We start from the raw sequence: 15,630 nt of genomic DNA on the forward strand, positions 1-15,630 counted from the left end.
ATCACTGTTTAAAATTTTAATAGGATCGATCTTTCAGAACTCTGTCTTCTTAGGTTTATGCTGAACCAAGGCTACTCAGCCTTCTTATTAGAGACATTTTAAGGAGAATATTTCTTCACTGTTGGGGACTGTTGCATTTATTGTGGGATATTTAACAGCATCCCTGACCTCTAGCCGTGAGATGCCCAGCAGCACCTTACTTAGATTTGATGATCAAAATGACCCCAAATATTGCCAGGTACACACTGGGGAAAAAACTCTTCTCTCCTTGAGAACCACTGCACCAAACTGATGATTATTTCTGGGCTGAAATAACTTTACCAGTTGTTTTAGTTACTTTTCTCTCATTGTTGCTGTTCGGTCTTGAACTCATTATGTAGCCCAGGCTGGCCTTGAACTCGCTGTGATCCTCCTGCCTCCCACGTGCTGGGATTACAGGTGTGCACCACCACACCCACATCATTGTTTTTGATCATGAAACATTTATCACTTGGATGGTTCTATGAAGCAAGTCTCATGTGAAACTGTCCTCAGGATGTCAGCTGGGGCTGCATCTTATCTGAAGATGTGACTGGGAGGGAAGCTTAGTTTCCAAGATGGCGCACACATGCAGCTGCAGGTTGGTACTGTGATTTAGGCCTCTGTTCTTAAATGGTCTCACCATGGGATTACTGGACATGGCCACTGACTTCTTTAGAACTAGTGACCCACCCATTCTGCACTGTGCCAGGAGTGCACGCTGTGCAGATTTCTGACTGTTCTGCACTGTGCCGGGAGCACGGGAAAGGTGGGCGGCGTGGACCCTGGTGAGTACTGGGGACCCTGTGGCTGCTGGGGTTGGCCAGAGAACATCTTGGAACTGGGCAGTGCCTGCCACCACGGGGACATCAATAACAGAGAGTTTGGTGGCAGCCATCTTACAGTCGGGCAGAACCTACAGCTCAGTGGCATCACTGAGTCCCCCTGTAGGGAGGGCTGGTGGAAGGCATCTTGAAATTGGGCAGAGCCTGAGTACGTGCTTCAGCATCATACAGAGAACTAGTGGGAGACATCTTGGATTTGGGCAGATCTGCTGTTCTGGTGCTCCTGTCACAGAGAGGTCTGGAAGAGAACAGCTGGGATTTGGGCAGGACCCTGTGCCATAGTGACATTAGTCAGCTGCTTCTGGTACAAAGAGTACTGGCAGGAGCTACTGGGGCTAAACCAAGCCTCTGCTTGGGGCCCAATAAGCAGATACAAAATAGTCACAACTCAGTGACATCCAGAAAGTACAGCTTAATTTACGGATTGACTGGCGCAGAGGCTGGAGACTAGCTTGTACCGCTCCTGCATCCCAGCCTACCCCAGATAACAGCAAATTGGGGAGGACAGTAAAAACTCAAGTCAGCACGCTTCTGAAAGGCCCTAAGCAATTCGGAGAGGGCCAGAGAACCCCAGGACAGTCTGAAAGAAACCAGAAACATGACAAGAGATAAAAAAAAAAAAAAAATCTCCAGCTGCCCAACATGAGAAAATAAGCCCAGGATAAGTAAACACCGAAGAGAACAAGCACAGTAACCATCCATTGCTCGACACAGCATCAGCCGAAATTAAAAAATACCTTTATGATCTCATAGAAGAATTTAAAGCTGTACTCCTGATTCAAGTGAGGCAAGATATAAAGAGATTAATTAAAGAAATGACAAGCCCCACCCAAGAGAACACAGTTGGAAGAACTGAGGAAATCAGAAAAGAAAGAGAAACTTCTGAAGAAGAATTTAAACATAACTTAGAATGCATGAAACAGATCCAAAGAGAATACCAGGAAACTAAAAACTCCATTGAACACTGGCAAAATGCCTTGACAGAAACTAAAGACAGCCTTCTGAAACTTGAAGAGAGATTTATGGCATATGATCATGAAAGAAAAAGCCTCTTAAAAATAACAAGGAACCAGAAAGAAGCAATTCAAAAACTAGAAGATGACAAAAAGATACATAACTTAAGAATAAAGAATGTGAGTGAGGAAGCAGGAGCAACCAAAAATGAAATACAAAGAATATTCACAGATATATTAAAGCAAAATTTCCCATATATAGCAAAAAGAAATGATATCCAGATAAAAGAGGCATACAGAACACCAGCTACCTACAACCAAAACAGATCTATGCCTAGACATATAATAATCAAGATTCCAGAAATCCACCAAAAGAACAGAATATTAAAAGCAGCCAGAGAAAAGATGCAGATTACCTACAACGGGAAAACTATCAAAAATAACAGCAGACTTATCAACACAAACTCTTAAGTCAAGAAGAGAGTAGGGAGAAATAGTCCAAGTCCTGAAAGAAAATAATATGCAACCAAAGCTCATATACCCATCAAAACTCTCTCTCAAAATTAATGGAGAAATAAGATATTTTCAAGACAAGGAGGAACTGTGGGAGTTTGTGGCCACCAATCCAACCCTACAGAGAGTGCTGAAGGACATTACAGAGAAAGAGAGGAAGAGATACCAGGATTCCAGCAACAGTGGCAGAGAGGCCTCAGTGAACGGGGCAGACAGTGGAATGAGGGAATAAGGTGGACAAATTATAGCAGAAAAGTGGAGTAGCAGACATGAGGCAGAGACGGTAAGCTATAGTCTTTAGTATAGACAGCTCTGAAACTCTATAAAAAAAAAGAAAAAGGCAGAGGTCATTGTTAATGGTGTATAAGGATTTAAAAGACATAGTAGTCTTATTGACATATTTAGTTTGAATTTAATTTATACTGGTCTGTCCACTCATGTCAGATTTGAGGGCACAGACATCTTGACCCAAAAATAGCAGGTTATACCATGGTAACTATCCTTACTTTCCTATTAACTTAAACTGAAATCCTACAATACTTACATTGTCTTACTATGACTGATCTTAATTGACTCTGAATCATAAGACTATGGGTTGGCCTTGGCTGATTTTATTTGAAATTGGTATGCTTGTTAGTATCAACCCTAAAAGTAGAGGCAACTACTCTGAGGATGACAAGATGTAAAGGATATCCATACTGGTATTAATTAGTAACAGCTCTCAAATCCTACAATGCTGTCAAAGTTAAGTTTTTATAAAAATAGGTGATACTATATTTAACTATAATAAGCCAGTGTTGTGGTCAAATCTATTGAAAATAACAAGAGAAAACATAGTAACTATGGAAGATCATCTATATTGTGGTCTTCTATGTCTTATCCATTGCATGTTTTTCTAGGAAATTGTTTTGCTGTCTTGCTATGACTTGGTATTCCCTATAATACAGAGAGGATAGATATATATGTAGAAATTCACACATGGGTTTTTTTTCTTTTTAATTATTTACGGGAACAGATTATATAATGAAGATGTAATGAACAGATACTCTGAGAAGAGATGCTAAGAAACCCGAGGCTAATTTTGTAGCATTATGATAGAAATTCTAGCAATACTATTGTTCGCTGATTAGAATAACATTGGACTGGTTTCTTGAGTTCAATTTCAGCATATGTAGAGATGGGGACAGCTATCACAAAGAGAATGAGAGATGCGATGGTAGTTACTATTGTCTTCCCTAATTTGGAACTTGAGGACCTAAAAAGCCTCCAATGATTTGATTAGTTCTATAATATGCAATAAGTATATAAAGTAGGTGAAGATGGGGACAACTATTTGTAAGAAACTAGAGACAGTTAGATAGACAATGAAGACCTCCAGTGGGCTTGTTGCAAAATCTGTAATTCTTTAAATTGTTTCTTTAACTGCTTTGTTCTGTTTTGATATGTTTAATCTTACTCTCTTTGAGATGTAAAACAAATGTGTAGGACTGATAACCATATTACCGAGCTTTTGTTCGATCATAGAGCAGAACGGTTTGTAGTGTCACTTTATGAATGTCATTCTAAATACTTTAATTCTATAACATGAACAGCTATTTCTAAGATGACAATGTGTAACTTATCAACCAGCAATTTCTTACCGTTTGTTTTTCTGTAAGTTTGTATTATTTCTACCCTTTTTTTCATCTCCATGTATTTTTTTGTTTCCTTTTCTTTAAAAAAAAAAAAAAAAAAAAAAAAAGAACTAGTGACCCAACAGAAAGTAAGTCAGCAGCAGTCTTATAAATCACGTATCATCATTTCTCCCTTATTTGTTGATTACATAGACCAATTTTGATGGAATTTGAGGAGATTATACAGGGGTATGGAAACTGGAAGTCGAGGGGGGTCACTGAGGGTCAGTTTCAAGCCTGGCTACCATAATACAGTACAGTAATAAAAAATCATCAGAAGAATTAGAACATAGGAGAGAAATCAAGTAGAAGGGAAAATGAAAAAGACAGATAGGTAGAAATAGACAACAAAAGCAAGGAAATGACAATCAATTCAGAAGCCCAATATCTATGTTTAACAGAAGATCCTTGAGGAGAGAAGTGAAAAGAGATGGGAAGAGATTGTTAAAAAGATTTAGAAAGGTTGTAAGATACACAGTCAATATAGAAAAGTCTCACACACATGCACAAAGCAATGAACAACTAAAAACAAAAATTTAAAATTCAATTTACAATAGCATCAAAAGTAAAAATGCTTAGAAATAAATTAACATAGAATGTGCAAAACACTAAAAATTACAAAACATTGCTAAGAGAAATTAAAGATATTAACAGAGATGTATACAATGTTTATAGATTGGAGGGCTATGGTGTCAATTTTCTGCCAACTGAACTATATATAGGTTTGTAGGTTAAACTCAGTTCCCTCCAAAATATTTTTTATTTTTGTTTTTGCTTATAAAAAGGGACTGATGATTAAAAAATGTATACTGAAATATAAAGACTTTAGAATAACTAAATCATTCTTGAAAAACAAGTTGGGCTAATTACACTATTTTATAAAAAGGCTCACTGCAATGTTTTAGTAATCATGCAATATGGTATTACATTAAGACGGACAAACAGATGAATAGGATAGAATAGAAAGTCTGAACATAGGCCCACCATATTATAGTTAACAGAGTTTTGAAAGACACCAGAACCATTTGATGGGGGAAAAGCATTTCATTTTAAACAAGTATTGCTGGAAACTGGTAGATCCTCAAATCTTACCTTGTGCTATTAACAACAGTTAAGTTGAAGTAGATCACATTTGTTTTGTTTTGTTTTTGAGACTGGGTCTTGCTGTGTAGCCCAGGACCTTGAACTTGCTGCAATCCTCCTGCTGCAGCCTCCTGGAATTACAGGCACACACCATGTCAAGCACCTCTTTGTACAATTTTTCTTTCCTTTTCCACTGGGTGCCTTTTCATTGTATTGACTGTGTCCTTTCACGCATAAAAGATTTAAAATTTTATGTGGCTCTTTTTGCCTTCATTACCACCTTCTCTTCCTCTTCTTCCTTCTCCTCCTCCTCCTCCTCCTCCTCCTCCTCCTCCTCCTCCTTCTCCTCCTCCCTTTTCTTTCTTTTTTTATGAGACAGGGTCTCACTATGCAGTTAAGGCTGGCCTTGAGCTCATTCATGTAGCCCAGGCTAGATTCAAACTCATGGGGGATCCTCAGCCTCCCGACAGCTGGGATTACAGGTGTGTCATACCAGTCTGTCTTATTGTTGACTCTGTATTTGGTACAACAGCCAAGAAATCATTTTAAGTTCAATATTGTGAGGCTTTTCTTCTACGTTTTCCTCTGGGGGGAAGTTTTTTCAAAATTGAGTTTATTGGTACATAATGACCATGTTCATCAAATGGAATTTGTACCTGTATATGATATAACTTGATTCTTTCTATTCCCCATTATCCTACTCACCCTTTAATCTTTCTTACCTAGGAGGGGTTTGTTAAGATTAAAATTAAAATTTTATTTTTGTTGTGATAAAGATGTATTTCTTGCTCTTTTCTAGGCAATTAATAGTTTCAGGTCCTATGCTTATGTCCTTAGTCTATTTCGAGATGATTTTTGTATATAGTGTAAAATAAGGGTCCCAGGGTCCTCAGGGCTGGGGATTTAGCTCAGCGGCATAAGCGCCTGCCTTGTAAGCAGGCAGTCGTGAGTTCAATCCCTGGTACTGATAAAAAGGAAAAAGACAAAACAAAAGAGAAAAAAAAAATAAGGGTCCCATTTCATTCTTTTGGATGCAGATACCCTGTTTTCCCAACATCATCTTGGTAAAGTACTTCTTTCTTTCTTCTTTTTTATTTTGGTACTGGGAATCAAACTTACAACCTCACATTTGCCAGGTAGGCATTGTGCTGCTGAGCCACGCCCCTGGTCCTCCCAACATCATTCTGTGGAGAGAGTTCTGCCCTCATCCAGTGGTTTTGGCATTCTCGTCAAAAAACCATTTGACGCAAGGGCTTTAAAAAATGATTTAAACTAGGGGATGGGATTTAGCTCAGCAGGCAAGTGCCTGCTTGGCAAGTGCTAGGTCGTGAGTTTAATCCCTGCTACCAAAACAAAACAAATCAAAACAAAAAAAGATTTAAACGCACTGTTTTAGGGTATAAGTAAAATTAAATTATATATTCCCTATTTATCCACATGCAATGTTTCTTTCTTATTCACCTGCAAATTTTTTAAAGAAAGTTTTGTGTACAGATTCAGATAACTTTCTTTTTTTGGAGACAGGGTCTTACGTGAAGTTCAGGCTGGCCTAGACCCACTATATACCCCAGACTGGCCTGGAACTCGTAGCAATCCTCCTGCTTCAGACTTTTAAGTGCTGGAATTACAGGCGTGTTCTACTATGGTTGGTGGGATTTTGATTACTTCTAAACTTTTTTTCAAATATAAACATTTAAAACTACGAATTTTCCCTCTAAGCACTTCAGCTGTGTTTGACAAAGATCAGTATGTTGTTACCACCTGTTATCTTTCAGTTCAAACTATTTTTTTTTTTTTTTTTTTGTCTTTTTCCTTTTTATCGGTACCAGGGATTGAACTCACGACTGCCTGCTTGCAAGGCAGGTGCTTATGCCGCTGAGCTAAATCCCCAGCCCCCAGTTCAAACAATTTTAAAAATGCTACTGACGTCTCTGCCCAGAGTTTTAGAATTATACTGGTTTCCAAGTATTTCTGGAACTTTCTTTGGTTGTTAAATTGTAGTTAAATTCCTTTTTAAATCTGATACTTTGTGGCCTTGCTTCCCAAACTTTGTTTTGTTATGATGGGGATAATTACAGTGTATTTTTCTTTCTTCTCAGATTATGAATCCAATGCGCTGTGGTGATTTGGTTTCCAACATCCTTAACAATATTTCATTCATCTGGGGGTCCTCTAGGCTGAAGTACAACCATCAGGACACAGCCAAAGTCCCAGAATTCCAGCTGTCTGGAGGGACTTTTCCGGAATCTATTCCCTCTCACCAAAGGGCAGGAGGAGACAGATTTCTGAGTTCTCTCTCAAGGGCTCGGGTGGGTCAGTCAGAAGCTTTCACTGGGTTTTAGGAAGCAACAGATGTTGGACTCTTTTAAGAATTTTTCCACCCGCTATTGGTCTTCTTTTCCGAGACTGGAAAGCTAACCACGTCTCAAAACCCAACAGGGTAGGGAGCTGGGCAGAGCTCAGGAAAAGTGGAAGAACTTCTGTGGCCAGGGTTAAAAACATATGTCTTGCAAACCCTAAGGAAGCTAGGCCTCACTAACGGGACCCCTTCGCCTTGGGAACACAGAAACTCAGAAGTTAGCGCTTCCGCACAAACCCTTCCTTCTCAAGCGCTCCAACTTCCAGCCAGGGCAGGAACTGGGTGTGTCTGAGGAATAGAGAGCGCACTGCCGGTCGCGTGACGCAGGGCGGGCGGGCGGGGCGGGCGAGGCGGAGCCGGCGAACTACCTTCATCCAGGCCCCTCCCACCCAACGTCATTCGCGGTGGCCCCGCCCCATCCGCCGAGGGGAGGAGCACGAGACCCCGCCCCCAAAAGGCTTCTCCTGGAGGGACTGGCCGGTCAGTAGGCAATAGGGCGGGGCGAGAGGCGACAGAAGGGCTGGTGCAGGGGGAGGGGAGAGGAAAGGGGTGATCACGTGCGTCGGGCGCCCAGGTCACGTGACAGGGTGCCCGGGCGCAGGGAGCCGGGTCGGGAGTTTTCCTGAGGGACGAGTGAAGTGGGGGGGGGACGCGGCGGCGGCGGCGCTGACAATGGTGAGTGCGCAGCGGTCCGCGCGCCCGTCTTCCGCCTCGCTCCGGAGCGCGGAGCGCGGAGCGCGTGGCCAGGCGGCCAACGGCGGGTGCGGCGCCGGTAGAGGAAGGGGCGGGCGAGCGGGCTGGGAGCGGGATAGGCCCGTCGGGCTACCCGGCTCGGGGTTGCAGGCGTTGCCGCGTCGTCCCGGTCTCGGCCAGGCCCGCGCACCTGCAGCGGCGGCGCACTCTCCCGGCCATGTTCCTAGAGCGGCTCTGGGGGCCCTGGCTGGGCTCCCGGTCTCCGCCTCTGCGGGGGCTGGAAGCCGAGTCCCCTCCCAAGGTAGCCGCCCCTCGCCCCTCTGATAGCCTCGCGTCCACACTGGCGGGGTGGCCCGCACTGCCTCGGTTCCGGACTCCGAGGGGACTCGGTCACTCCTGGTGTCACGGGCTTCAGGGAACTCCGCTGTTTAAAAACCTAGATAGTGTGACATTCTGCGATTTCATGACCCTCGTTCGGGCTGGATGTTGACACTTGTAGCGTGGAAGAGCAGCAAAAATGCGCAGGCCGTCGGAATGGGGCCGTCTTTAACACACCAACTTGGTGTTCGCGGTTTACGCCTTGGCTCTCATTTCCTTCCCGAGGCTCGGCTCTCATTTAGCGCCCTGGGTGTTGAAACGGCCTAGGAAGCGGAGAGGGAGGGAAATCCGTCCTCTCAACGTGGTTGGAGGGGCGCGCCGGCGTGGGCTGGGTGGTCGGTGGTTAACTTTGTGCCGGCAGCTTCTCGCGTCGATCGCATTTGCCTCGTTTTATAGCAGTGTTGGGGTATTTATTTGTCATCCATACCCAGCGCACCTACTGTGTGCTCTCCTTTACTTCTTTCCAAAAGCTCACGATTTTGAAGTGTTTGAGACTTGGAGGTAAAGGCTAAACCAAATTTTGTTTAACGTTGCTTGGAATAATTTTAAAATAAATCGTATTGCCTTTTTTTTTTTTTAAAAGATACGTTTATCGGTACCGGGGATCGAACTCACGACCGCCCGCTTGCAAGGCAGGTGCTTATGCCGCTGAGCTAAACCCCCAGCCCTAAAGCCCCTTTTCTTTAATGTAACAAAATATTTAGGTGTGCCCAGGGTCCTAAGCAAAACTGCCCGCTTTGTTACAGTTTACAATCTAGGAGGAGATGATCACTAATTTGTGTATACTAGTTGTTTAACATGAAAAAAGATAGGAATACTGAGAGGGAATTACTGGGGCTGTGTTTAGGGTTAGGGAAACCACCTTTAATTGAGTTTAATTTGAAAAGTTTAAAGATCCTTCATATGTAATTAGTACTTTTACTAAGCTTTCGGAATTACACTCAAGAGAAATTTATTTTCAAGTTACTCTTAAAGCACAGCCAAAATTGTAAAGCTTTAAAACATTGAAATGAGTACAGATGTAATGTGTGGGAAATTTTGCTGTTTCATGGTGTGTGAGTTCAGTGAATGAGTAGCCTTGCTTCCACCTCATTCTCAGTTGTTTTTCTTTTCATCCATCGACCTAGTGAAATTGCTTCAATAAGGACTAGAAAATTTATCGTTCTGTGTACTCACATTTAGTTTTTGCTCAATAGTAATGCTTAATATAGGTTTTACAAGTTATGTGAAAAATCTTGCACATTAACCCAAAGTCAGAGATATGAGGGTTAGGTCAAGGTGAGAACACTGTAAAAACAGTTGCTATGTTTTGTTAGTCACATACTGCAATCTAGTTATTTGAGAGCTATTTGTGTTTTAACTTACCTCTCCTCTTTTCTTCCCCCTCTCTCTCCCTCCCTCCCTCTTCTTCCCCCTTCTCTCTCCTGCCCTCCTACCGCAACCCTCCTCCCTTGCTGGCTCAGTTATTTGCACATATTCGATAATTAGTGCTAACTGATTGAGTTGCTATTTCATATCGGTATCTCTTTGGGGAAAATTTATTATTCCAAATTTACCATTTCGGGCAAGTTTTGAATTTGATTTAGAGCTTGAAAGCTAACTAGGAATGAGTAGTGTATATAACCTGTCATGGATGCTTTTCATTCTTTAAATTAGTTCAGTTTTCTGATTAAAATTTGTTTCTGGTTGAGAGTTGAGTGTTATTTGTAATGCGAAGAAAAATTAAAACGTATCAAAAAGGAAATTTGCTGTTTGTGTCTTTGGAATGTCAAAATTAATAATCTGGCGATTCTTGCAGTTGGTTTCTTGAAATGATAACCCCTTTTGTTAATATAGAAGTAATGAAAACAAGCAAGTGCGAAATTTGGGAAAACAGTGTCTTTTTTTGAGACAGGGTCTCACAATGTAGCCAAGGCTGGCCTCAAACTTCTGCCTCAGCCTCCCCAGTGCTCGGATTACAGGTTTGTGCCACCATGTCTGGCAACATTGTCCTGTATGATCATAGTATCACCTATGATTTACACAGCTTTTGGAGGCACATTAGCATCTTTAGTATACCTGGCCAGCTGAGAACAGAGCTTGGATTTTGCTATTGCAACAAATGCTAATTTGCTGGGAAAGGGCTATTCCAACTATTCCAATACCCAGTTTCTTTTGTGTAGTCATTTACTTTCTATTAGAATGGTAGTATATATACTCAACATTAGTTTAACGTTAACAAGTACAGTATTTGAGTGCCTTCTATGTATTAAATATCAAATGCAGCGTTGTGTCTTCTGGATTGAGCAACAGACAAGATGTCTGTCCTAGTGGAGTTAGCAGTTCAATAGAGTCAGACATGAAAATCAGCCTTGTGAGATCTAAATTTAGAGAATCCAATTTAGCGAGTTTGGGAAAACCCTTATGGAGATGAGTCAAACTGACATTTATAGGATGAATGAGTTAAGGGAATCATCCTTACATGTTTTTACATCCTTACATCTTTTTAATTCTAGTGCTGTTGATTTTATTCCCACTGTATACGTATAAATTAAAGTTAATTTCTTGTTAGTTGATATTTGGGTTGTTTTTTTCTTGGTGGCTGTTCATGAATTCGTCTCCTGGTTGATGTATTGTGAGAATTGCTGTCTAGGATAGTGGTGGTTAACCTACTACCTACTACTGTTTTTTTTTGTCATTTTCCTTTTTATCAGTACCGGGGATTGAACTCATGACTGCCTGCTTTCAAGGCAGTCGCTTATGCCGCTGAGCTAAATCCCCAGCCCCCTCAAGTGTTTTGTTTTTTTTATTGTGTGTATCAGGGATTGAATTCACAACCTTGTGCTTGCCAGGCAGGTGCTTAGCCCACTGAGCTAAATCCCCGGCCTGTGAATTGTTTTTTCTAAATTAGAATCCCAGTGTGGCAGCGTTGGCACTTAGTGAAAAATAAATAGATTTTTGCGCTGCAGTTTAGGCAGTGATCTCTAGAAGTTTGTCATTACTGGTCTAGGATATACTGTATATCCAGGGGTGGAATTGCTGGGTCATGGAATATGGGCATCTTCAGCTTCACCAGATAATGCCAAACTATTTTCAAAAGTAAGTATTCTACTTCATAAGTTTGCCAGTCCGCGGAAGGATTTTTAGAAGGGAGTAGTATCAGATTTGTTTACAAAAAATTGCCCTGGTTTTTATATAGGGGAGAGTCAGAAGGAATGTAGGGCAACATAATAGAATAATTACATAAATTAAGAAAGAATAGCTTTCATTGGTGACAAAGTAATTCATGACTATCCTGTATCAGAGTTGCTAATGGATTCTGTTCATTATTAGTTGGTTATTGCCAGTTATGGCTTTTTGGCATTGGTAAGCAATTATACTATGTCTCTTTCTATCATATTGAAGATTTACAAAATAAGGTTGCACATTTTCTTTTGAAAAATCCACGAGAAGTTTGTTAATCTTGTCCATTAGGGTTAGGTTTTTTTTTTTTTTTTTTTTTTTGTACTGGAAACTGAACTCAGAATCTTATGCTTTCCAGGCAGGTGCTGTGCCACTGAGTTAAATTCCCAACCATTAGGGCTAGTTTTACTCAAAGAGATTAGATAGTGTAACATATCCTATGCAGATCTAATATAGCAATAGATTTTATAACAGTAAGTTATAATAATTCATCTGAGCTTATAGGGATAGTTTAGATTGTAACAAGTTCTGTTATAATGTAAAAACCAGATAGTGAAAGGTAACTTTTCAAACCCAGATGTTAAGAACTATCTTCCTAAATTTCTGATATATGTTAGTATTTGATTTATAGGGGTTATATATGGAAATGTTAAAATTATAGTGTGTTTAACATGTTCTTGCTGGTTTGAACCACTGGTGGTATATGCCTTGACTGTCCCATTGGACAGCTTTTATCACTGGTGGTACAAATGGATCTTATCACTTTTCTCAGTGTTTTTACTAATAAAATTAATAAAAAGCCACCCAGTAGGACATTCAGGCATGTGCCACCAGTGGTTCAAGTTCCTCGGCAGTGAGACATACAGATTGTTGCCTTGTTGTGAATGTATTAAATTTGTTTAGACAGCGTGTTTTTTTTTTTTTTTTCTTTTTTGGTACTGGGGATCAAACTTGCCCAGCAGGCGCTTAAACCCCCAGCATTAGGCATGGTGGTGTTTTGGGAGGATCCTTTTTGGTGATAGAACAAAGTCAACAAATGTTTATATGTGTAGTAGATTATGCAGGTATTCAAGTTTGCTCACTTTTGATGTAGAATTTGATATAAATTCTTATGTGAACCCATATATTTGTATTCTGTTTAACTGTAGGCCAGAGTTAACTGAATTTGAATTATGAAATATGATTGGCTAAACATGATAATTACAAGCATTTTCATTTTATTTCAGAGTTTTCTCGGAGGCTTTTTTGGTCCTATTTGTGAGATTGACATTGTTCTTAATGATGGGGAAACAAGGAAGATGGCAGAGATGAAGACTGAAGATGGCAAAGTAGAAAAACACTATCTCTTCTATGATGGAGAGTCTGTTTCTGGAAAGGTAAATCTTTTGTTTGATAGAATTACTTAGTTGTAGAATATTAGAATCAGTAGTGAAAATGGTTTGTGCTCTTAATTCTAATGATCTTTGAATTTTATTGCAAAATTTTTTCCCTGAAGATCAGCTAAAATCTTAGATTGGTTAGAATATTTACAAGAATGATTCTTACCCTGGAAGGATGAATCTTTATGCCTGTTCTTGTTAAAGTAATTTATATGTGTGGTAGACAGTTTGGGAAATAAAATATGCATCATTCCGTCATGGAAATAATTCACTGTTAAAAATTGGGTATGCTTCCTCATGGTTTCTTTGAATTTATTCGTGTATATATATTTGTGTTACAGTGTCACTTGATGATAGAGATACATTTTTCACAAATGTTTCTAGGTGTTTCATCATTATGCAGACTTCATAATGTACTTACACAAACCTAAGTTGTACAGCCTGTTATACACCTAGGCTATATGATATGACCTATGTATGTATTTTAAAATTATTTTTAAGCATTTTTGTTAAAAATGAAGACACAAATACACACTTAACATAGGCCTACACAGTCAGGATTATCAGTATCACTGTCTTTTGTCTCCATGTCTTGTCTCACAGCAAGACCACCTTCACCGTTTTTTTTTTCTTTCGGTACCGGGCATGGAACTCATGACCGCCTGCTTGCAAGACAGGTGTTTATGCCGCTGAACTAAATCCCCAATCCAGGAAGGCCACCTTTGATAACACTGCCTTCTGGAATGTCACCCGAAGGACCTGCCTGATGCTGCTTTACAGTTACTATTTTTTTTTAATAAGTAGAAATTAACTCTTAAGATAATGAAAGTATATTATAAGTAATAAATCACAATGTAACTTTTATTACTATCAATTATTATACGCTACACATAATTATGTATATTGTATTTTTATATACCTGGCAGTGCAGTGTGTATGTTTGCACCAGCATGACCAGTAGTGCTTTGCAGTGTTAACCATGGTTAGGAGTCACAAGGTGTTACGAATTTCTTGGCTCCTTTAGAACCCCTCACGACAACCATTGTGTATGGATTTCGTTGTTGATTGAAACAGCATTATGTGGTGTATGACTGAATATTAAATACAACTTTTCCTATTGTTGGATATTTAAGTAGTCTATATTTTTGGCAGTGTGGTCATAAACTTTTCTTCAGATTCTGTAGGATAAAATTATCTCAATAGAGTAGATTTTTTTTTTTTTTAATAGAGTAGGTTTCTAAAGTGAGTTTTTGGGCCAAAAGACAAGTATTTTGAGCATCTTAATTCATACTAATTTGGAAAATTTGTGAACATCGATTCACTATGTTGTCTTGACAGGAAAGCGTTGAATATTGCTTTATTACTCTTGTTGTTTTGACAGGCAAACTGATCTTACTGTTTTAATTTACAGTTTTTTGTTACTAGATAGGTTTTTTTGTTTTTTTGGTACCAGGGATTGAACTCATGACCTTCTGTCTGCCAGGTAGGAGCTTAAGCCACTGAGCCAAATCCCCAGCACACTAGATAGGTTTGATTCTTTTGGTAAGTCTATAGGTGGTGGGGTGTTTTTTTCACTTGGAGTACATATTGTCTGGTTTTCTTTCCCTCTTTTTCTCTTCTGCAACTATGGATGATGCTCAATACCAAGAATTTCATTCACTGCGAGTTGCAAAATAGGGATTATTTTCTCTGTGTTTTTATTTATTGGATAAGATACATTTGTGTTTACTTGTTGTCTTGGTACAGTTTTGTATTAAAAAAAGAAGAAATGCTAGATATACCCCCCTACTTTTATTTATATCACTCAGGGACTTAACAGGCTGAAGTCAATCAGAGGTAGCAGTCTTACCTGAAGTTTTAGATTCTTGTCCTGGCTTCTGAGGGGTTGGGCAGAAACAGTTTCCTTACAGGAAGCACTATGATTGAGGTCCTGGTTTTCCTATGCTGTTGGTCTGGAACTGCTTTCTCCTCCTAGAGGCTGCCTTCAGATTCTTGCTGCATGGCTTGTTTCTCTTACAAATAGCAGTTGGCTTTATTTTCAAGGCCAGTGCAAAAGCATCTGTCTTACATTCATCTCTTTTTAAAGGGTTATTTGGTTAGATAAGACTCACCCAGGATAATCTTCCTTTTAATAAATTTTAAAATTTCAGCTCATTGGTAACCTAAACATGGGGGTGATTCACTGGGTCCACCCATGGTCAAAGGAGAGGATCCTGAAGGTTGTGTACACACATGGGCTACCATAGGGTTGTGCTGCTGGGCTCATGCTGTAGTGTTCTCCTGTGATTGCACACTCATGGTGCAGTGATGTACTTTTTTTTATAACCCTGGGGCTTTCCCTTTGCTTTAAGCTTTATTGAGTGTAAAGTAAAATTTACCCCTCTAAGTATATTTTAAATTTTTAAAGCTTTATTGAAGTATAAAGTTCACCCATTTTAAATGAACTTAAAATTTTTAGTAAATTTATAGAATTGTGCAACCATTATCACTATCAGAATAATTTTCATATTCCAAAAAGAAAACATATCCTTAGCATTTGCTTTCAATTTTGCCTGTTCTGGATATTTCATATCA

General features: G+C 39.9%; 1 protein-coding gene across 1 annotated transcript in view; it reads left to right on the forward strand.

Moving 5' to 3' along the window:
• Positions 1 to 7,990: 7,990 nt before the first annotated feature.
• Positions 7,991 to 15,630, forward strand: part of Vps26a (VPS26 retromer complex component A) — a 32,688-nt gene continuing 25,048 nt past the window's right edge. The window contains exons 1-2 of the mRNA XM_063239610.1: positions 7,991 to 8,119; positions 12,904 to 13,053. Of these exons, the coding sequence (XP_063095680.1) occupies positions 8,117 to 8,119; positions 12,904 to 13,053 (153 nt within the window). The 5' untranslated portion in view covers positions 7,991 to 8,116. The remainder of the gene's footprint in view (positions 8,120 to 12,903; positions 13,054 to 15,630) is intronic.

This window comes from Cavia porcellus, unplaced genomic scaffold, assembly GCF_034190915.1.
Source record: "Cavia porcellus strain 051 isolate PalLab524CR breed Dunkin Hartley unplaced genomic scaffold, mCavPor4.1 scaffold_28, whole genome shotgun sequence".
In the NCBI taxonomy this organism is placed as follows: Eukaryota; Metazoa; Chordata; class Mammalia; order Rodentia; family Caviidae; genus Cavia; species Cavia porcellus.